This window comes from Camelus ferus, chromosome 24 (genome assembly GCF_009834535.1).
Source record: "Camelus ferus isolate YT-003-E chromosome 24, BCGSAC_Cfer_1.0, whole genome shotgun sequence".
Classification (NCBI taxonomy): Eukaryota; Metazoa; Chordata; class Mammalia; order Artiodactyla; family Camelidae; genus Camelus; species Camelus ferus.
The window spans coordinates 7,855,509-7,878,092 of record NC_045719.1 but is presented as its reverse complement, the minus strand read 5'-3'; the positions used below and the strand labels follow the sequence as shown (position 1 = coordinate 7,878,092).

The window sequence follows — 22,584 nt, the reverse complement described above, 5'->3', positions numbered from 1 at the left end:
GTGTACACAGAGAAAAACTTTCTTAAGACTATTAGCTTTTTGGCAAGAACAGTTGCTCAAAGAATTGAGGCCATTGGGAGCAACAGCAATAGTCAGTTAAAAAACAAGACAACTTATAGTGGTTTTATTAGTATATACATCTATCAAAATTCATCAAATTGTACATTTGAAATATGTGTAGTTTACTGTATAGGAACCATACCACAATAAATGTGGTTAAGAAAAAAGACAATTTTGAGTGATTTTCCTTGACTCTTGTTTATTGGAAGAGTCAGTGCCAAGTTTGAAGTGACTAAAGAATTAGCCTCCAGGTATATCTGCATGGAACAAGAACAGGACAAGAATATTTCTAAAGAAATTGAGGAAACACTAAGTATAGCTTGAAGTGGCATCTGCTAAGATGTATTGCAAGTAATGGTAGTTAAAATTGTGTATGGTGTAGAAAATGGCTTAGTGAAACAAACTAACAAAGCTTGTGAAAACACAGGGTATTTAAAGTCTGTAGTTATTCATTATATTATACATCAGCAAGTACTTTGTGGAGAGTATTTGCATCTGTCATGTGTTACTGAACCGCAGTATCAGTGGTAAATATCCTTCACTCTCATGAACTTATCCATTTTGATTAAATCAAAGCTGAATATCCCAGTTTATCTTCACATATAGCAACTTGATGATTTAGCAGTGGTCATGTTTCATGGTGATTTTTTTTTAATGGACTAAAATATGTCCCACTCCCCTCCTCCCTCCGCCAGTCCATCGGGAAGAGAGACTTCACTGGAGACCAAATGTGCCCCTGGTCTTGAACTTCGAGTCTCTAAAACTGTGAGAAAATGAATGTCTGTTGGTTAAGCCACCCAGTCTGGTGTTTTGCGTGGCAGGATGAGCTAAGACAAAGAACAAGATGAAAGTTCTTTTGAATGAGAAGAACGATTTTCAACTATCTTTGAATTATTATTGAACACTGATTTACTCTGGAAGTTAGTTTTTATTCCAGACTTAATAATGTTTCTTAATGGATTCAACCTAAAATTACAAGGCAGGACATTACTTTTATGTAAAAGTTAAATGTAATAAAGTCATTTTGACAGTTAATGTTGTTTGAATCACAAGAGTAATATTGAGCTGCCTTGTAACTTCCTGTGCTGTCACAAATTAGAGCAACAAGCAGGATCTCCATCCCCACACAGGTTAGCAGCAGATAGATTGTCTGAGCTCAAATTACAGACTATACAGCCTATCTATGGCTCTAAATTTGGTATAACCAGAGCCAGAGATCCTTTCTCAGCCGCATAGGCTGTTGTGTAACACATTGCCCTGGTTCAGCACTCTCTTATCTCTCATCTGCAGTGTTACAGTGCTCTAATAATTCTGCCCTCCTCCTGTCTTGCCGTTATTGCATTCATCTTTCATATATTCCCCAGAGTAGTCTAACTGAAATGTAAATTTGATTATGTTGTTTCTATGCCGTATTTCTTTTCATGTCTTCCAGCCCACAGTAGTGGTTTTCAGATTGTTGTTCTCAGTTCCCAGCAGATGGACGGGCCTCTTCAGGGGCTGTGTTATGGACACATAAAAAGTGGATGAGGCTCCACCCATCTTGGACACCCCCCCACCACTACCTTTTTGAAGCAGACCACTTCCTTTTATCTATTTTCGTATTGTACTTGTTTTAAACTTTAATGTGAAAAATACTTTTGATGATTAAATAATTTTTACAACCACTGGTCTACAGGTAAAGTTCAAGCTTCTTAAACTAGTTTGGGGCTCGTCAGCCTCTCCTTCAAGCCCTTCCCACAAATGTGATCCTCCAGCAGCACAGAACAGCTCCGCTGTGCTTTTGCTTATATTTGCCCATCTGCCTGTTCTGTTGCCTTTTCTTCTCCCCAACTGGCTAACTGCTGGTCTTCATTTTAAACTCGTTTCAGGTCTCTTCACCTCCTGAGAGTCTTTTCTAGTCACCTCCTTCCCAGACAGGCTTGGGTTAGGTGTCATCCTTAATATTCTACAAACTCTCTGCTTATCTCTCTTAATGCATTTTGTTTGTTGGTTTCTGTTTCATTTGCTAGAGTTTGAAATTCAAAAGAGCAGAAACTATGTTTTAAAGTTACATTTATATATCTACAGTGATTGCTGGAGAGCCTAGTAGTTGAGCCTATGTAGTACTATGTTTGTGCAGTAAATGAGTTGGTTATTGTTTGTGTCTTGCTGGTGCATCTTGCAATGGATATGTAACCTAAAATGTACTTATCTGTGTGTGAAGGTTTACTCTCTGTTGCGTGTGTTTATGCGTCATAATATATACAGACACTTGAGTTCTAAGTGCATTTTAAAAGAAAGACATGAATATTATATGCAGCTTTTGTTAGGAACTAGAACTTAAGTTTAGTAGTTGCTTGGTATTTCGTACAGCTCCAAAATGTGAAGCTTTTCCATGTAATCTCATGCCAATGTTGACCCATGTGGATTAAAATAGCCCTATTTTAATCTGTGACCAAATTAGGAATTAGGATATCTATCCAGTGGGGATTTTGTAAATTATTGTAGTTTGTAGTGTGACAGGTTTATATAAATGATTGCAGTGATTCCCACTGCGTGTTCTAAGTTGAACTCTGTGTTCAGAGAAATGTAGTAAGTACATGATTCTTTAGCATGTTTGCCTTTTTTTTTTAAACACTTTTTATTGATTTATAATCATTTTACAATGTTGTGTCAAATTCCAGTGTAGAGCACGATTTTTCAGTTATACACGAACATATAACATGTTTGCCTTTGATACCTTAAATTAGTTATATCTCTTTAAAAGGATCATCAAAACTGACTCGATAAAAAGAAAACTTTATTTTATTAATCTAAAGTTTGTATCAGTTTTCCCTCAATTCAAGTTTGATGTGTACTTAAAATGCCAGGAACGAATTAACTAATTATCCTCAGTGTATGTTTGTAGCATGATACTTGTTATTTAAAACATTGTGTTAAGTCAGCTTTAATAAAAATGTTTTAATAGCTAAGCAAAGTCATTCCAGAATTTATTTAAAATAATTCTTTATACATTAAACATTTCTGTATTTTACAACTTTATATTTTACTATCTATCAAGTAATTTAATGAACATTTTTGTTTTGCATTGTTTCTCAAGAGCTTGAATGTAAAATAAACAGTTTTGCTTATAATGCTTCAGTGATTTAAAATTATACACTTTTCTTTTCATACAGATAAAGACACAATAAATAAAATTAGAGATTTACGAATGAAAGCTGAAGATTATGAAGTAGTGAAAGTGATTGGTAGAGGTGCATTTGGAGAAGTTCAATTGGTAGGTTATTCTAATGAGATTTAAAAAACAAGTGTTTAAAATTAAAAAATCCACTTGTGCATTTAACATGTATTATTTGGGAAAGTTGTTTTTATAAAATTCTTGCTTTAAAATGCTCTCGACATTCTTACCTAAGGATATGAAACCCTATAGTCAAATTTAGCAGTAGTATGAAATATTTTCACCAAGCATCCATGGGTAGAGAAGAAGTTTCAAGTGTCAGAAGAGAAGTCTTTTCTCCTGATACTACACTGTCTGAAATGCTGTGGCATAGTAAGTTTTAGAAACAGGAAGTATACATAACAGGGTGGGGGAGGGGAAGTGTGCCATAACGTAGGGAATACAGATTTTTTTTCTAACATTATGCACTTCTGGTAATTAAAGCCTTGACATTATCTAGTTAGGATAATTCAGAAGAGAAGAAATGAAAGTAGCTAGAACAATAATGTTAAATTATTTAGCAAAGTGTTAAAATCACTTAGTAAATTGTTCTGGGATACACTGAGCTTTAAATGTTAATGAAAGGTTCATTATTTTTCATTTTCAATTTTAAAGGTAAGGCATAAATCCACCAGGAAGGTATATGCTATGAAGCTTCTCAGCAAATTCGAAATGATTAAGAGATCCGATTCTGCTTTTTTCTGGGAAGAAAGGGACATCATGGCTTTTGCTAACAGTCCTTGGGTTGTTCAGGTATGCTTTGGTGTTGTTTCATTGTTGCCGTGCTAGCTGGTAACTAAACGTATCTGAGAAGCTTAGTTGGTTTTGTAGAACAATAACAATTTACTGGCAATTCCAAAAGTGTTTAATATATCATCATTTTTTAAATCATAAAATTTAATTTTATTGAATCATCTCTGGGAGGAAAATAAGGCCAAGGCAAAATAATTTTGTTTCTGTAGAATTTAAATATTAGAAAACGTAGATAACCCTGTTTTGATTTGGGGGAAGTCATATATTATTATACTCTTAAGTAAATATTTTTATTTAATATTGAAATTTAAGGTTTTTTCTCAATTTTGAGATCATCTTATTTATTTAACCATGTATTCATCTATTTATCTCTCATTTTGTGGAATGGAAGAAACGGGAGAAATGAAGGGGAAAAAAGTTAAGCTAGACCTCCAAATAATATTCTACTGACTTTAGATTTTTCATTGGAAAGAAAAATACCTTAGAAAGTCAGTAATTGTAGGTTCTCGTCTTGACTGCCACAGGCCTACCTGAAACTGTGGCTGGGTTATTTACATCTCTGGGCCTCAGTTGTCTTGCTCGAAAGTGTGAAAGTTGGCTTAAATTGATGATTTTCAACTGAGGAGATACCTCAGATGAAGTCATGGGGGCAGGCAGTTACTTGGGTGGGTTATAGTTCCAGGTTTTCTATTTCTGCTTCACCTAGAGCAGCTGCATGTTTTATATGTCTTACATATTGGGGTTCTTACTAAGATTTCATGTGTGGAAAATAAGGTCTTCTGATTTTTAAAAAAGGAAAACTACTGAGCCAGACCATTTCTAAATTCCTAGCATGGCTTTTATGGTTTCTTTATTTACAGTATATAATAAAGATTATCTCAAATAAGCATAACTGTAATTGGGATATAAAGAATATGAAAAGTGTTTAAGATTTGCATAATAAGACTTTTTATACTTGAACTGTCTGCTCTGTTTTTATCAGCTGTATAGAGTAGGGTTTCTCAGGCTCAGTATTATTGGCATTTTGAGCCAGATGATCCTTTGTTGATGCGAGCTATCCTGAGCATTATAAGGTTTTTAGCAGCATCCCTGGCTTCTGTCTAGGTAATACCAATAGCAGCCCTCCCCACCCCCCACACCAGTTATAACAACCAAAAATGTGTTCAGACTTTGTTGAATGTCTCTCTGACATCACTGAATATCTCTCTGGGTGGTCTGACGGGGAGAGTAGGCAGTGGGGACAGTGGGACACTAACAGTCATCATCTCTGCTTGAGAACCACTGATACGGGGAATGTTGAGTATAACAGGCATATGACATAAATGTTACTTTTAAGGTTAGATTTATAACTTACGTACTTGGAGCTTTATTTTTCTTGATACATTGTCTGTAAATGGGGTACTGCCACCAAATTGACAATGTTCCTTTAATTATTGTGCCCAAGTGATAAATTGTACACTTTAATCTCAGACAACCATGAGATGCCACTTAGTTTCTTATCCTTTCCCAGAATATATTTTTTAATTAAATTAACTAAATCTGTTACTAAAATCATTAAACACTACTGGAAAAAAAAAGAAATACAGGAAGGAGAATTTTAAAATATAATTGCCTGGATAAATTAGGTATAATTTTTCTCTAGGGCTTATTTATTTTAGTTTGATTATAATCTTCTCATGTTTACTTAAAATGTTCTTGTGTAAATTTGCTCTTCTTTTAACTTCATCCCTGGTATTTATGCCTGATATTCTTGCCAATTTCACATCCATGGACCGTACTCTTCCTGATTTAACTCTTAACTCTTGTTCCCGTCCTGCTGCTTTGTTAGCAGTTACTGTTGACTGTGTTGACTGCTGTTGTTGATCAAGCATGTGTTGTACTAAGTGCTTTCTATATTTGCTAATTCTTTTAAACAACTCTTAAATACAGTTATTTGCTACACTCTCAATTTGTAGACTTATTTGTGGTTTTATTAATTAAACATTTGTTACGCACTTGCCAGCTGCTAGGCATCCAGACACAGACTGAGCAGCAAGTATAAAAGTCAAACAAAGTATAGTCTGTTACATTCTTCTAGAAAGGATTATAGTCACAGAGAATCTGGGATGTTAAGTAAGTTTCCCAGTCACACAGCTGATAAGGGACAGTTGAGACTATAGCCTAATTTATAAGACTACTTGAAAATTGTAATGTTGATATAAATTTAGCAGTAAACCCCACTATGCTCAAGTTAAATTAGAACTACAGTATGTCTTGGCTTAGAAGAGTCATACATATATTCATATATTGAAACTATTTTAATTTAAAAAATTCTCAATATGAGAAATTCAGTTAGTATAGAAAGATATGGAGAAAAAAGTGCCTATCTAACTCCGCAGAAGTAACCATAATTAATACTTCCTTAGCAGTGCAAAGGTCTTTGTGCTATTTATGTTTGTTTCCTTTTTTTTTAAAAGTACTCACAACTACTGCAATTTGATTATTTTAATTAAATCTTACATTAGTATTTGTGACAATTCTTAAATGAAATAGTTTTGCTTAATCTTAATTAATTTGTTTCTTTTTTTTCCCCCCATTTGTGTAGCTGTTTTATGCATTCCAAGATGATCGTTATCTCTACATGGTGATGGAATACATGCCTGGTGGAGATCTTGTAAACTTAATGAGCAACTATGATGTGCCTGAAAAATGGGCCCGATTCTATACTGCAGAAGTAGTTCTTGCATTGGATGCAATCCATTCCATGGGTTTTATTCATAGGTAAAGATTAAAATCTTTAAATTTTCTCATTTGTTGAAGAGAGAAGCTAAAAACTAATACTTAAGTTTTATTTGATTGGCATTTCCCAGTTTAAATCCACCTATTCTCCTGTATGATATGTGTGGTATTTCAGAATTTAAAACTTTGAAATTTGCAGTTTTAACATTTCACTTTAGTATTGATATAAATGTATTCTTTAATATCCCTGAATCTGGTTATATGGCTTTTATACGATGTCCTGAAAAGTAAAAATTATGAGCTGGTTTTTTAAGGTCTGAGCCAAGGTACTAAACATTTAAAATTTTTTATATACAAATTAATTTGCTTTAAGTTAGTGAATAGATCATATTTATTTGCTAATAGTTGCATTTGTTCTGCAGGCACCACTTGAATCCTACGTGCAGTTGCTGTGCTCAGTGCCAGGGATACAAAAATGAAAATGACTTAGACCTTCTTCTGGGGTTATTAATGCACTTACCTATCCTGTGTGTTTCAATACTTTTTATGTTTGAATGTTATATTTTTTTATGGTTATTCTCTCTCAAATGAGTTGATTTTCCTCTTGGAAGAATCAAACTTTACTTACAAGGAAAGGGAATGTAATACGTCTTCTTCTGCAGCATTAACATACAAGGGCGTTTCCCTGATGAAATTCAGTTTATAGATGTGGATAGAGAACACATATAGATCAGAGGTAGCCTTATCTAAATTGAGTGATCTAAAATAACTGCCTCATGTAGTTTTTATCAGTTTTTGATCTGTTTCAGAGATACTCTACTTTTTTCCCCCCGTTAGAGATGTGAAGCCTGATAACATGCTGCTGGATAAATCTGGACATTTGAAGTTAGCAGATTTTGGTACTTGTATGAAGATGAATAAGGTTAAGTAATTAGATTTTAATTTAGTTTTTGCTAATTCAATATAGATACTTTTTACAAAATGTTTTAAGAATTTACTAACCATATCTGGACTTGTACCGAATTGATGCACCCTGTCTTATTTGTTGAACTAGATGCCGTGGTTTCAGTGTTGTGTTAGTAACTTGTAAATGATTTGTTTTTTTCCTCTCTATTTAGGGTAAGTGTGGATTGCCAGATTTACTAAATTGTTTAAAACAGCTCTGTACTATCCACTACTGGTAACTAGAAATGAAACTAGCTTAAATGTCACTAAATACTAATGCCAGTGTTAAAATTAGACTTTCAAAAAACCTGGATTTCAGTAATACATATTTTTTTTTTTAGTGTTTTACTTAGCCTCCTATTAAACATGTGATTGAGCTTACTGCTTATTTTGGGGGTCCATCATAAAAGATACCTATGCTCACTATTTGTATAATAACTTACTTACATAAGCTGAAGTAGCAAGTATGCTGCTTTATTTTCAGCTGAAACAGTTTATGTTCTTTGAAACTTACCGTGGAAGAGTAGCCAGGAAGTTGTATTTATTATTTCCAAAGGAAATTTATTGGTTAGAAAACACTATGTGAAAACTTCTGTGTGAATGTTTATAATTCTATTGCATTAATGCCAGGGAAAATAAGTAACAGGTATTGTTTTGGAGAGAGGGTTAAAATGCATATTAGGTAGATATTCAGTGGGCTTAACACTATTCTGCCGTTTTCCCATACGCATACTTCCCCATTTTATATTTGTACAGTCAGTTCTTGTTATGTTTTCTTCTCAATTTCAAGCATAGTTAAATTGACTGACTATTTTAGTAAAAACCAGTTAAATCAGCATTTATGTATTAATGTTATCAAGTCATTCATCCTATCAGCCTCTCAGTGTATTTGCATTGGCTTATATACATGTTCTCTGCAATTAAGATGAGATCATCAGGTACAGCTAGGGGAGTAATAAATGGTGGCAGTGTGTCTTTCTGGTGAATATTATTAAACATAAAAATAATGTATCTTGACACACATTATAGATGTATTGTGTATCCAATGTGTGTATATGATTAAGCTATTTGTTATTCTGTCAAGTTTGCATTAGATTTTGATACGATATTTTATAGCGCAAAGTTTTAGAGAGTTCTAAAGATTGTATTAAGAGGAAACTCATGTTAAATAATTGAGATTTTATATTTATATCCTAATTTAAAATTTGACCTCTTTTTAGGAAGGTATGGTACGATGTGATACAGCAGTTGGAACACCTGATTATATTTCTCCTGAAGTATTAAAATCTCAAGGTGGTGATGGTTATTATGGACGAGAATGTGACTGGTGGTCAGTTGGGGTATTTTTATATGAAATGCTTGTAGGTGAGTAAAGAAAGATTTTATATACCTCTAACATAGTTGTTTATCTCCAAATTTAGACTTGAATTCTTCTAATAAAATATTACATTAAGCAGTTGTGATTTTGTTTGTAGGAAACACACTGGTCCAAACCTTCTCTATGTGTATTTTGACATACTATTTAGAGGCTTAGAGAAACTTTTGATGTGTTACTTCTTTTTATATATTAGGTGTATGTTTTTAGTTTCTGCATATTTAATTATCTTTAAACAGGTAACGTGACACTTTTCCTTTGAAACTGATTTCCTTAAATGTATCTTTTTTCTTTCCTTTTTTAAAAAATTTAACTATAGTTGATTTATAATGCTGTGTTATTTCAGGTACACAGCTTCAGATTCTTTTCCATTATAGATTATTATAAGATATTGGATATAATTCTGTGTGCTATACAGTAAATCTTTGTTGTTTATCTTTAAATGTATCTTAACTTGCTTTTGTTTTCCCTATCAATTTATTAGGTGATACACCATTTTATGCAGATTCTCTAGTTGGAACTTACAGTAAGATTATGAACCATAAAAATTCACTTACTTTCCCTGATGATAATGACATATCAAAAGAAGCAAAAAATCTTATTTGTGCCTTCCTTACTGACAGGTAAATAATCTTAATATTGAACATTTATTCTAAGGAAATTCTCATTTTGCTGCTCAATTTTTGTAAGATCTGCATCTGAGCTCCTATATTTGAACTATTAGAATAAAATCTGAAAGTCATTTATGACAGAGAAACCTGATACAGTTTTTTTTATGATTTTTCTGGGGCTCAACTCACTTGCCTTACCTAAGAAATTGGGGTAATAGTATGTTCTTTTCTGATGACTAGACCAGGTGATTTTTTTTTTAATTGTTAAATTTTAGCTTAATTAAGTGTAAAAATGATGGCTGTATTTTATAGAGTCTGAGATTTTTTTTTTTAATATGTTAACATCTCTAAAACTAGAGTGCATCTTATAGTCAATGGCATGTATTAATTTAATTGGGGACATTTTTTCCTAGTGATAGAAAAATGATGATGCATCTTCCAGTTGGTGCCATTTAAGATAACACTGTGTTGTATAAATTAAATTTGCTAAATAAGAGAGTAGAACTTAAGTGTTCTTGCTGCCCCCTCCCCCCAAAAAGAAAAGTAAATATGTGCAGTGATTGATGTGTTAATTAATTTGATGGGGGAATCCTTTCACAGTATGTGTGTGTGTGTATATATATGTACATATATATGTATATATCAGATTGTCACGTTGTACACTTTAAATATCTTAAAATTTTATTTGCTGATTATACCTCAATAAAGTTGATAGTATATGCTTGTTGAAATTAAGTAGATAGTACAGAGCCGATAAAAAAAAGTATGTCATGTTTCCTACCTCCTCCTTTCACTGGTGTGGTCTTCCAGTTTCAACAAACTTTTTTTTATAAATGTAAATGCACATAAGTGTTTTAGAAACAAAAATGGCGTGTTATGTTTACCCTTGTGGTTTACTTTTTAAATTTAAATGTGGGCCATATGATTTACTACAATTACATTTAGTGTTTAAGGTTGTGTATTATTAATTTAAATAGTAGAGAGGCTTAGTATGTTTAAATATGTTTTAATTTCAAATTCACTTTAATTAAAATTATCTTCCTTCAGGATGTCCGTTAGAGCCTGAAATATATAGTTGTTGAAATTTTTACATTGTAATATAAGCACCATCTAAATATAGTGTAGTATAAAAACTATGCTGTATGTTAGGTGCTGGGGATATAGAAATGAACAAGACACACAGCCACTGTTCTCCACTACCTTATAGTCCTTTGGGGGAAATAGACAAGCAAGCGAAGCATTTATTGAACAGAGAGATAAGTACTCCAAGTTAAGTACTATGTGCCATAGAACCACGGAGAGGTTCCCTAATGCAGTCTGAGAGTCAGTGAAAGATTCTTCATAGTGTCACATTATGTCTAAAACAATTTGCCTTTTAACTTAGGAAAAAATTTAGAATTCAGGGTATTTTTGTTGTTTGTAAATACTCTACTAAAATAAAAGGTGCTAAATTTCTCTTTCCAACTCAGCTAAAGACCCATTTTAAAATTCTTTGTTTCTGTACCTTACTGAGGAAGTCAGGAGTCAGTAGCTTATCCTTTTAAAACTCTCAATTTTGTAGTAATGTCAAGAATTAGCTGCCAGTGGTTTGATTGGTCAGAAATATTTGAGAGAGTACAAAATGGAAATTTTAAATTTAAAACATCTTTTGTAGTTTTTGTTAGTTTGTGGTGTGAAGTAAAGTTGTTGGTTGCAAAAATATACAACTTTACCACTATTAAAAAACCTATCAAGAAAATTTACTATGCTAATGAAGCAAAGTGGGTGATTTCATCTCGATTTTTGTTGTCAATAAAAAAGTCATGGAGTATCAACAAATCTGTTCTTGTATATTTTTTCCTCAGAAAAAATTCTTTAATATTCTCAGTGTTCAACTTATTTTTATGTAAGCTAAAAATTATGCTGACAATCAGTATAATTTTGAGATGACATGGAATTGTATTTACCATCCTGCACAGATTTAGCATTATGTCCACAAATAAATATGAAGTTATAGTGATGATATCTTAAATGATTAATGACTTTTCTCCTTTCCTCTATTCAGAGAGGTGAGATTAGGGCGAAATGGTGTAGAAGAAATCAAACGACATCTCTTCTTCAAAAATGATCAGTGGGCTTGGGAAACGCTCCGAGACAGTAAGTTGTTTCCTCTTGCACATTACAGTGAATATTTGAAAGTAGTTGCAGTAAATAGTCTGTTGGAACTGCCTTGCTAATATATGTGTATATCTGGTGAAAATCCAAAGTGTACAGATGCTATATAGGTGTTGTCCTAACCTAGTTAAAGAGAAAATATTTGGTAATATTGGGAAAATTGTACTGCTTCTTCTCTGATGTCCCATTCAGGATACCAAGATGAAATATTATATACAGGTAATGGAGTTGGGCTTGGCAGTCATAATGTGATATTTGATCTTTGCTGAATTGCACTTTGCTTAGACTTTAGTATCTTATTATGGAATAAGTCAATAGGGAATTAATTTGAAATATATTTCTTATGGGGAAAAAAGGTTACTCTTGTTTTTACTAAAATTTAAAATATAAGGAGTTTCTATCAGAATTTAATTTTTATGAGGATATAAGAAGTTATGGTATACTTGATTCCATCAGGCTCACAATTTGTAATCCAGAAATAAAAATATATTAGTGTGCAAGAAGTTAATTTTCAGTCAGTTTAGAACATTTCCCTATTTTTTTAAAAAAAGTTAAAATTATAAGATGATTCACAGAAAACTTTGCTTAACGTAGCTGAATCAAAATCATAATGGTATCAAAAGTTCCCATCGTTTTTGTGGATTTGGTAGGCCAAGAATTCACCTTTCCCTTACTGAAGTCTCAGGAACTGTTTCCCTTTTCACTTAACAGAAAAAGGATAGTGTATACCAGCCCCTAACTTCCTGCTGTAGCAACAGCAGTGAACAGTAATAATAAAATGAATTCAGCTATGTGGTTGTAGAAACAGATAAAAATTAGATATTTGTCTTAAGGACTGCCTATCTAGTTGAGTCTGTGAGAGAAGATTCCTTCAGGGGAGAAAAGTCTTGCTAATTTTGAAGAAATCATGTAAGTTTGCCAATTTTAGTGAAGTGTCCTTGTTATCACATATTTTAAAAGAAACTTATATTGCCTTTAGGTACAGTACATACATTGTGCTAAGCTATAAAATTGACTAAAAAGAGAAAAGGGGAAGTAAACTCTGGAAATTAAGAAATTACACTGCTGCAGAGGATGACACTGACCTGCTATCCGAAGAAGCTGCAGGAGCAGCTTGACTTTGGGAGAATTTATTAACAGTTATACATTAGGAAATAAGGAACTTCCCCCTCCTTATAAGTAAATGTGACATGATTGTTGTCTTCATGCTGCGAGAGAAACTGTTGTGAGGCAGAGATGGATAGACAGTGGAGCTACAAAACAAAAATACAGCAAAGCTGGCTTTTATATTTACCTATGTAGTTATCTTTACTGTTGTTCTTTATTTTTTCATAAGGCTTCGAGTTAGTGTCTAGTAGCCTTTCGGTTCAATCTGAAAGACTCTCTTTAAAAGCATTTCTTGCAACAAACTCTCAGCTTTTCCTTACCTGGGGATCTCTTAATTTCTCCCCCATTTTTGAAGAATAATTTTGCCAGATACAGAATTCATAGTTGAGAGTTGTTTCTCTCAGCACTTTAAATGTCATTCCACTGCCTTCTGGACTTTAAGATTTCTTCTTAGAAACTGACTGTTAATCTTATTGAGGATCCTTTGTATGTAATGAGCTGCTTCTTTGTTGTTGCTTTCAGTATTCTTGCTTTTGGCTTTGGCTTTTGAAAGTTTATTGTGTCTTGCTGTGGATCTGAGTTCTTGGAGTTCGTTAAGTTTCTTGGATGTGTAGGTTCATATATTCCTTTAGATTTGGATAGTCTTCAGTCATTATTTCTTTAAATATTCTTTCTGCCCCTTTCTCTCCTTTCCTGGGACTCCTGTAATGTGTGTGTTGGTCTCCTTTATGGTGTCCCAGAAGTCCCTTAGGCTCCATTCACTTTTTCTTTCTGTTCCTCATACTTAATAATTTCATTTGTCTTGTCTTTAAGTTCCCTGGCTGTTCTTATCTTATTTATTAGTTCTGGCATGATTATATGGTATTAATGTAAAGCCTAAAACATCTTAAGCAGAAATAATTACTTTTATAATTCTCCAGGATTTCCCCTGCTCATATCTCAGTATTTAAGCAGATAGAATTTATCTGATTGTAAAACTACTGTGAAATGGTATGTCATCTATAAAAAGACTAGGTCCATCTGAAACAGCAAGAGAAAATACACCAAACTTGTTCTTCTCTTTCAAAATCTATCTTACATGATCATTTTAAAGCAGGCTTTCTCAGTCTTAATACTAGACCAGATAAATCTGGTGTGGGTTGTCCTGAACATTGTAGGATGTTTAGCAGTATCCCTGATCTCGATCTACTAGATGCCAGTAGCTCGCCTCTGCCAGTTGTGACGACCAAAAATGTACCTAGATGTTACCAGATGTCCCCCAGGGGCCGAAATTGCCCCTGTTTGAGAACCACCGTTTGAAAGTAAAATTTATGCCAAGACCGTGTATATGACAAGGGGAGACAACCTTTCCCCCCTCATTTTACAAATTCGGCAGTTAACATCAGGAAGCTAGGGTTGTCTAGTCAGGCAGTTCTCTTGGCCATTAAGGAAAGAAAATGGTGGAAAAGCTGTTTTCTCATTCGCTGTTAGTACAACAGCTTCTTTTGGTTAAATGTGTTTTTCATTCCCGTATTTATCTGAGAGTTCACTGTATCTGAGATGTACAATATTAGTTATTTCCTGACTGGAATACCCAGGTGATTCAATAAAAAATGATTTTTTTATGTAAGAAATTAAGATCATAAAACTAGGTCAGTTTTTTTGTTTGTTTGCTCGTCTTCATCTTTTTCGCTGTAAGGGGACATGAAGTGATTGTATCTAAAATAATTATTGAGTATTTTGATGGTAATATTTCAGTGATTTTTTTTTTTTGGAGGGGAGAGGTAATTAGGTTTATTTATTTATTTATTTAATGGACGTACCAAGGATTGAACCCAGGACCTCATGCATTCTAAGCATGCACTCTACCAATTGAGCTAGACCCTCCCCCATCTGATGTTTTATTATACTCCTGTATCTTTAAACTCAAAAACACTTTTCCTAAAATTTATTTTTAGATGTACTTTCTGTAGCACATTTAACTCCAAAAGAAGATATTAATAGTACTCATTTCATATGGTGTTTTCTTTTGTGTCATGAAGATTTGGATTGCCACATACAGTTTTATGTTATTAAGTATATATATGGGCCTTGCTCCCCATCAGATTTATAACTATTGAAGATTCAGTGTTCAGGTTTTTCCTAACAGCCACTTCATAAATACTTACCTGAGTTGTCCCTTAATCCCTTAACTTGAGGAAAATAACTGTTCCAAAAATATAATTCAGAATAACTTTGCTCCTTGTGACTTAATATTATAGAGCTATTGTGGGCGGGGGTGGGCAGTGGAGGAATACCACTCATCTAGATTCAGATGGGTAAAAATATTTCAGTAACGAATTATTAATAATACCCAGGACTGCTAAGAAGTAACTTTGATTTCTGGTTTGCTGTTGAGTAGATTAATAAGCAAAATACTGTATTTGGAACTAATCAACTTTGAGTACAATTTCTTACACTGTATAGTTTCTTTAAAGTCTTTTCTGTAGTCCTAACTGCCTTTGAATATTTTATACTATAGTGTATTCTAAAACAAACCTTAATAGTACTTGACTTGTAATATTCAAATTAAATTTGAGGTATAGATGATAATTAATAGGTGACTCTGAAGACAGTTGGTTCATAGAATTACATAATGATCAGTACTAATTGATTAATAATGCTAATAAAGAGTAAATTGGTTAAGTAAGATTCAGCCCATTTGGAATTTGTGGTTCACATGTTGTTTGTATGTAGGAGACCATTAGTGGTTGATATTGGAATAATTGCTTCATTTTATATTACATTTGAAGTGAATTACTGATTTTGTTTCTGTTTTTAGCTGTAGCACCAGTTGTACCTGATTTAAGTAGTGACATTGACACAAGTAACTTTGATGACTTGGAAGAAGATAAAGGAGATGAAGAAACATTTCCTATACCTAAAGCTTTTGTTGGCAATCAGCTACCTTTTGTAGGATTTACGTATTATAGCAATCGTAGGTAAGTATGCTAAACATAGATTTTTAGGGGTAGGTACTAATTTTGTTGTAGTCGTATCATTTTCTTAGGGAGATCTAAAAATCACTTTAAGAACATTTAAAGTAGATTTAATGGTATATAGAGATTTATTAACATGCCATTTTAAACAATGCATGGTATTCCCAGTATTTCATATTTAATTTCTTTCAGAATCATCCATGCTTAGGATATTGTTTTTCAGAAATTCTCTGCTGAACTATATATTTTCAAGTTATAACAATTAATAGATTAAAAGATTCTATTAATACTGATAATTTGGTTAATCATGTTGTCCAAAAAGTTCTAGTTTTATAATGCGTTTTGAACATTTAATTTTCTATCATCATCACTATATTGATGTTACCAAAGGCCTGTATTTTTTAATTCTTCAACAATTAAATGATTCCTCCCCAAAACTGCTGAATGAATTGACCATATTTTACAAAAATCCTGTAAGATCTTATGACCTTGGGCAAATAGCTTTCATCTTTTATGCCTCCATATCCTCAAAAATAGAAATGATGATAATAATAATAATACATGTGTCAGGGTTGTCATAAGGGTTAAGTAAATCAGAACACAGTAGAACACTGAGAACAATGTTTTGCATGGAGTAAACACTCAATGTTAGCTATTATTATTATTAGTATGAACAAATATTAGCTTTACTTTTTCCAATAGATTTAAGTTAAACATTTAACATTATTTCAGTATGCTGAGCATTCATTAATTCAACAGACATGTTTGACAACTTACCCTTTGTCAGGTATATACTAAGCACTAAGGTGCAGGAAGAAGGATAAATAATATATAGTACCTTCTCTTGATACACTGGTACCCTAGTGAGGAAATTGGATAAATCGTACAATGTAGGTTGGCACTACACGATAGAAATCTAAACAAAATGCTATAGCGATACATAAATGAACTGTATGGCAGCATTTACTGGGTGTGTTAAATCTACTTGATAAATTTATTTTAAAATACATACTTCTAATCAAATTATACTCCATTAGAATGGTATTAGATATTTGAATTGCTTGGAGTAATGATTAAATTTGAGGTTATTATAGTGAAGCATCTTGTTATTTTAGTCAAGATTTTTTTATAAGAGGTAATTCAGGTCAAGTTTAGAAAATAGAAAGGTTAGTCCTGCTTTGATGACATTTCTCCATAATCCATCTGTAGGAAAGCACTTGTGTTGTTTTGATGTTAGGCTACGTTTGTTGCATCACCAACCAAGTGGGTAGTACTTGAGTTTTGACCCCTGGAAAAGTCTAATATTTTAATCCCTTTTTCTCCCCCGTACTCCACGAGTGTAATATTAGAGTTATTTTTTAATTGAAACACACAAGAGAACCTTCTAAGTGGTGTTCGCTGTAGCATCTTTTCTTTTTTTTTCTTTTCTTCTCTTCTCTTTTTTTTTTTCTTTAATATATTTTTATCAGTTATTCTCTGGATTGGTTTCTGAAACAATCTCCAGTGTTTTGGTATTTTTTTGTAGCAGAGTTCAGCAGTTAATTACTTTTTCTGTACAAAGACAGTTACCTTTTCTACACAAAGGTAATCTTGAATTAATAAACATTATATATACTGTTTGCACTACGTTGTCATACCTAGATTATATTCTGTGATTTTTCCTTGTATTCATATGTTTCATATCCCAAACTAGTTTCTGAGTTTCTTAAAAGTAGAAATTGTACTCTACCAACATTAGATAGGCTGCATTCAAAGACCTTGTATTACTAACTTTGCAGAAGGCTAAACATCAACTTTACTTACATAGCATATTAAAGTTAGAAGACAAATTAGGGATCAAATAGTCTGATCTATCTAATTCGGATTTTGCTGGTGTTGCTATATGCTTTTATTTACATTACATAATGTAGAATTTCACACTAAATTTCTGAGACACTTCATAGTCAGTGGAATTAAATTGTACTATGTCTAGAAGTGTCATTTGTTACATGGGACCTTTTCTCCACATACCTGTTGTATAGCCCTTGTTATTGTCTCGTGATTATTTGATTCTGTAGTTAATCTGAGTAATTTTCCAAGAAAGATATAGCAAGGGACATGTTTTCCTGCTGTTTCTTTGAGAGCACTGTTATTTATGTTTAATGGTACTTCAGGGGCACTTGATTATCTTCTATTTTTAACTATGAATTAATGTCTAGTGAGTTAACAACTACCTCATAACAGCCGTGAAGTATACTATAGCTATTTGATCTCTTTCTGAGAGAGCTCTACTGGTTAACCAAGGTGGTGACTGTACTGGTGGTGATGGTAGACGTAGTAATGTTGGTAGTTGTCACACAGGAGAGGAAGTAACGGAAGTACCTTACTTTTATGTAACATTTGATATCATGGAAAAAAGCTTTTATATGATATATTTAGATCTGTTTGATAATCTCATAAGATATATAAAGAAGACCTCTAAAGATCACTAATATCTTATATTTATGTGTGATTCTAACTTTACACTGAATTTAAAGAATTCTTCAAGGCTTAGAGGCACAAAAGATTAGCAGGACATCATCAGAATTTTGATTTTGTTATTTCAACCACTTAGGCAAAAACTCTTTAAGTTTTTTGTCCAGAAAGGCAGTATCATTCTTGGCTGAAGGATAATTGGGAGCAGCGAGGGGAAATTGTGCACGTCTGTAAAAGTCAACAATTCATTATCCCTAATCCTAAATCCAAAAAAGCTCTAAAAACTGAGTTTTTAGTGATTTGTTTGGTGACAAAACTTGCTTTCATGGCTAAAAACCTAATCTGAACTAGCTTGAGACTTTTATGGTTTCTATTTATTCTATTTGGTATGAATTTTCATATATTTTTCTGAAGGAATATTAAGGTATATGATTGCAGAGTGCTGCTTCAGACATAACTGGGGGTTTTGTTTCCTAAATGTATCATTTCTGTATTATGTTTCTGAAGTAATTAGGAACCTGTACTCAATTTTTCAAAAGCAGAGCAAGGACAATAAAAATAGGCAAGTAGTATTTGTTACTGGTTATTCTTGGATATTAAAGAGTTTTTTGTTTTCTTTTAAAAACTTTTTTCTTCCCAGATACTTATCTTCAGCAAATCCTAATGATAACAGAACTAGCTCTAATGTGGATAAAAGCTTGGTAGGTATTTTCTTCTTACATTTTAAAAAAAGTTGATTTGGGGATAATATATTTTGTTTGCATAGTATTAAGTACACAAATATTGCTTCTGAGAATGTAGTTAATGATCTTAAATTTTTATAGCACTTTTTACCTACTGTCTCCTCTCCAGTTTTATTTCTTGCCTGAATATCAAATGGGTGTTATATTTGGAGGCACTTAGTAAACTATACATTGCTACACAGATTGACAGAGGTGGTCTCTTTTAATCTTTGGTATTAGGAATTTGTGATAAATCAATACATCAGTAAGGGTCTTGACAGGGAGACAGATGGCATATTCAGAAGATTTAAATGAAGAGAGTTTTTTGTGTGATGAAATTAATGTAATATAAAATTTATCATTTTAACCATTTGTACCATTGTAAAATTTATCATTTTAACCAAGTGTACAGTTCAGTGGCATTAAGCACCCTCACGTTGTTGTGCAGTCATCACTGACATTGTCTCTAGAACTTTGTCTTTATCCCAGACTAAAACTTCGTACCCAGTAAACTCTACATTCCACCCTCCCTCCAGCCCCTAGTAGTTACGATTCTACTTTCTGTTTATGAATTTGATTACTCTAGGTACCTCATATAAGTGAAATCATACAATATTTGAATTTTTGTGATTGGCTTATTTTACTTAACATAATGACCTCTAGGTTCAACCATGTTGTAACATACATCAGAATTTCATTCCTTTAAGGATTGTTACATTCTATTGCATGTATATTCCACATTTTATTCATTCATTAAATGAAGAGAATTTAATGATGGGACTATTGATGCTGCTCTGAGCAGGATCAAGGGGTACAATAAATAAAGGGTGCTGAAGCACCCATTGACTCAGCAGTGGGAAGCCATTGCCCGTAGTCTGAAGGGACAAGGAGAGACAAATCTTGTAACCGCAGCTCAGAGAGAATGTATAGAATCATGAAGGAGCACAGAACATAGAACTGTCAGAGCCACAGTAAGGCGAGATGGTGTGGGGAGAATGGATATTTCATTTCTCCCACCTGATTTCCGGCTGTTGTCTCCTGCGGGCTGAAACCAATCTTAAAATCATAGGACAACAGAGCCCGGAGAATGCAGTCTGTAGATTTCAAGGCGAAGAAGGGCAGAGGATGGACCTTCAAGGCTGAAAGGGAGAGGGGCAAATGGAGAATAACCAGCACAGTGAGCATCACCTAATTTGACCACTGATAACTGAATTACTGTAGGAAGTAAATACGAGAAACAGGAGTCCTTTTTATTGTTCATATAGCTCATGTTCATGAAACAGGAATTTTGGAAAATGTTTTATTTGCTCACACTTAACAAGATCCTTTTGGGTTAGCCAGGACTTCTAAAAAATATACCAGAAGTAATTATCTGGCCGTCCTTAGCACATTCTTTGGACTCTGTGTAACCCCACTCTCAGTATATTACCTATCTGTAAGATTAGAGGTACATTAAGACTTAAAATATTCAGAGGAGTCATATTTTCTTTGGGCTGGTCTTGTTCAGTGGTGACTGCCATAAGTTTCTGTCAGTGGCTGTTACCTTTTACTCTGGTAAGATCACACTGGAAAAAGAAAACATTTGTGTGCCTTACTATTTCTGTTAACTTAGAACTAAGTACAAAAGTCAACTAATTTAATTTTCAGCTCTTCCCTGGAAGCCTTCTGGTGGAGATGCTAGTGAACAGTTTTGCAGTTGCCAAATACAATTAATTTTCATTCCATATCTTTTCTTTTTCGCTGCATTTGACTCTGGCCAGTCCTTCCTCCTTGGAACTTAAAGAACTTTTAGGTTCTCATTATTTCCTTCTTCTTCTTCTTCTTTTTTTTTTTTTTCCTTCCTGCCTCTGGATTTTATTTTCAGTCCTGTTTGCAGGATCTCTTTAATTATTAAATGTTTCTCAAGGTAGTTTTGATCTTGGCTCTCTGCTCATTTTCTATGCTTAATCTCATGCATATCCAGCTTGCTCCTCTGAACTCCAGACTTGAATCTCTCCTCTCTTTCTGACTGGACTTTCCTCTTCCTGCACATCTTTCAGACATTTCAACCTAGGCCAGAGCAAGACTCACACTTTCCCTTTCTCCATCCCCTCCCCAGCAGTTCTTTTTGTGTCACCTGTCTTTTGTAATGGTGCTCTGTTCTTATTTCTAATCAGTTGCTGGGTCGTAAATTCTGCCTTCTAACTGGCACAGTTATCCATTTCCTCTTCATTCCTACAGCTTCTGCTTTATTTTTTTGTTTGTTTGTAGGGGAGGCGTAGGTAATTAGGTTTATTTAACAGAGGTACAGGGGATTGAACCCAGGAGTGAGCTATACCCTTACTCATCCCAGCTTCTGCTTTATCTCAGACCTGCATACTCTTTTTGCCTAAACTATCTCAGTAACCTGTTAATTGGTTACTTTGTCTAGAATTTCTTTGCTCTCCAGTGTATTCACCTTATTATTACTAAGTAATGTTTCTAAAATGCCAATACTGTGTATCATTTCCCTTTTTTAAATGTTTATAGGTTAAAGTAAGTACCCAACTCCTTTTTTGCATAGCAAGGATCACAGTCCCACTCACCTTTTCAGATTTTATGACTCATTCTCCCTATAAGTTCTGTGCACTGCCTGTACTTGATTTCATCCCATTTCCCAAATAGTCATATTTTTCTTGTCTCTCTGGATGCATTCGTTCTAGGTAAAATGCATTCCCTTCTGTCACTTCCTCTTCTTGGTAAATATCTCCCTTCTTATAGGTCTTACATCATCCTGGCAGAATTAGATGTGACTTCTCCTTCTGTATACCTTGTATATAATTTTATTATTATGTACCACATTAATTGTAATATTTTGTGTATATGTCTTTGGGTTATTGTACGTTCTTTTCACCATCCCATTCCCCTGTGCCCCAGTATTATTAGCTTTATGAAAATAGGGATCAAATCTTTTTAATTTTTGTATTAGTAATGCCTACCACAGTGCCTGATGTATTAGTAGGTGTTGGAAAAAAATGCTTATTAAATTAATAATAAAAATTTCAGATAGAAAGGAAAAGGATAAGATTGGACCAAATAATTCCTCATAAACAAATGTAAAATGGTAACACACTATTTTAAAATTCTATATAAATATTTTTAGTAGAATGAGTTTTGTTTTGTTTTTAATTAAAGCAGGAAAATTTGCAAAAAACAATTTATAAGCTGGAAGAGCAGCTGCATAATGAGATGCAATTAAAAGATGAAATGGAGCAGAAGTGCAGGTGAGAACATACTTTATGTTTTTCATATTAAAAGTTGTATAGCAAATGCTTGTTTTAAAGCTTGCACTCTATAAACCCTTGAAGGTAGTTGGAAGTAAGTGGAGGTATAAAGTTTGCTACTGATATATAGTCTGTGAAGAATGTTTTACTTAGTGCCTGATTTATTGATTTTTCTCTTCCATTTTAATTAGCTGACAGAAAGGGCAAATTAGTTTATGTTAAATAAGGTGCTTTGTAAAATATAAATGTTAAAGATTAAAATTCACTAAATTTTTGATGCAGACACTCTA

At 33.3% G+C, this 22,584-nt stretch overlaps 1 protein-coding gene across 2 annotated transcripts in view; it reads left to right on the top strand.

Moving 5' to 3' along the window:
- The window catches only part of ROCK1 (Rho associated coiled-coil containing protein kinase 1), a 106,730-nt gene that overhangs the window by 36,553 nt on the left and 47,593 nt on the right, over positions 1–22,584 (top strand). The window contains exons 3-12 of one of the 2 annotated variants that reach the window (XM_032467442.1): positions 3,216–3,316; positions 3,872–4,009; positions 6,594–6,769; positions 7,565–7,649; positions 8,893–9,037; positions 9,532–9,670; positions 11,703–11,794; positions 15,720–15,879; positions 18,971–19,031; positions 22,209–22,294. In XM_032467442.1, the coding sequence (XP_032323333.1) occupies positions 3,216–3,316; positions 3,872–4,009; positions 6,594–6,769; positions 7,565–7,649; positions 8,893–9,037; positions 9,532–9,670; positions 11,703–11,794; positions 15,720–15,879; positions 18,971–19,031; positions 22,209–22,294 (1,183 nt within the window). Of the gene's footprint in view, positions 1–3,215; positions 3,317–3,871; positions 4,010–6,593; positions 6,770–7,564; positions 7,650–8,892; positions 9,038–9,531; positions 9,671–11,702; positions 11,795–15,719; positions 15,880–18,970; positions 19,032–22,205; positions 22,295–22,584 lie in introns of both variants that reach the window. The other variant, XM_006191773.3, reaches the window with a different exon arrangement.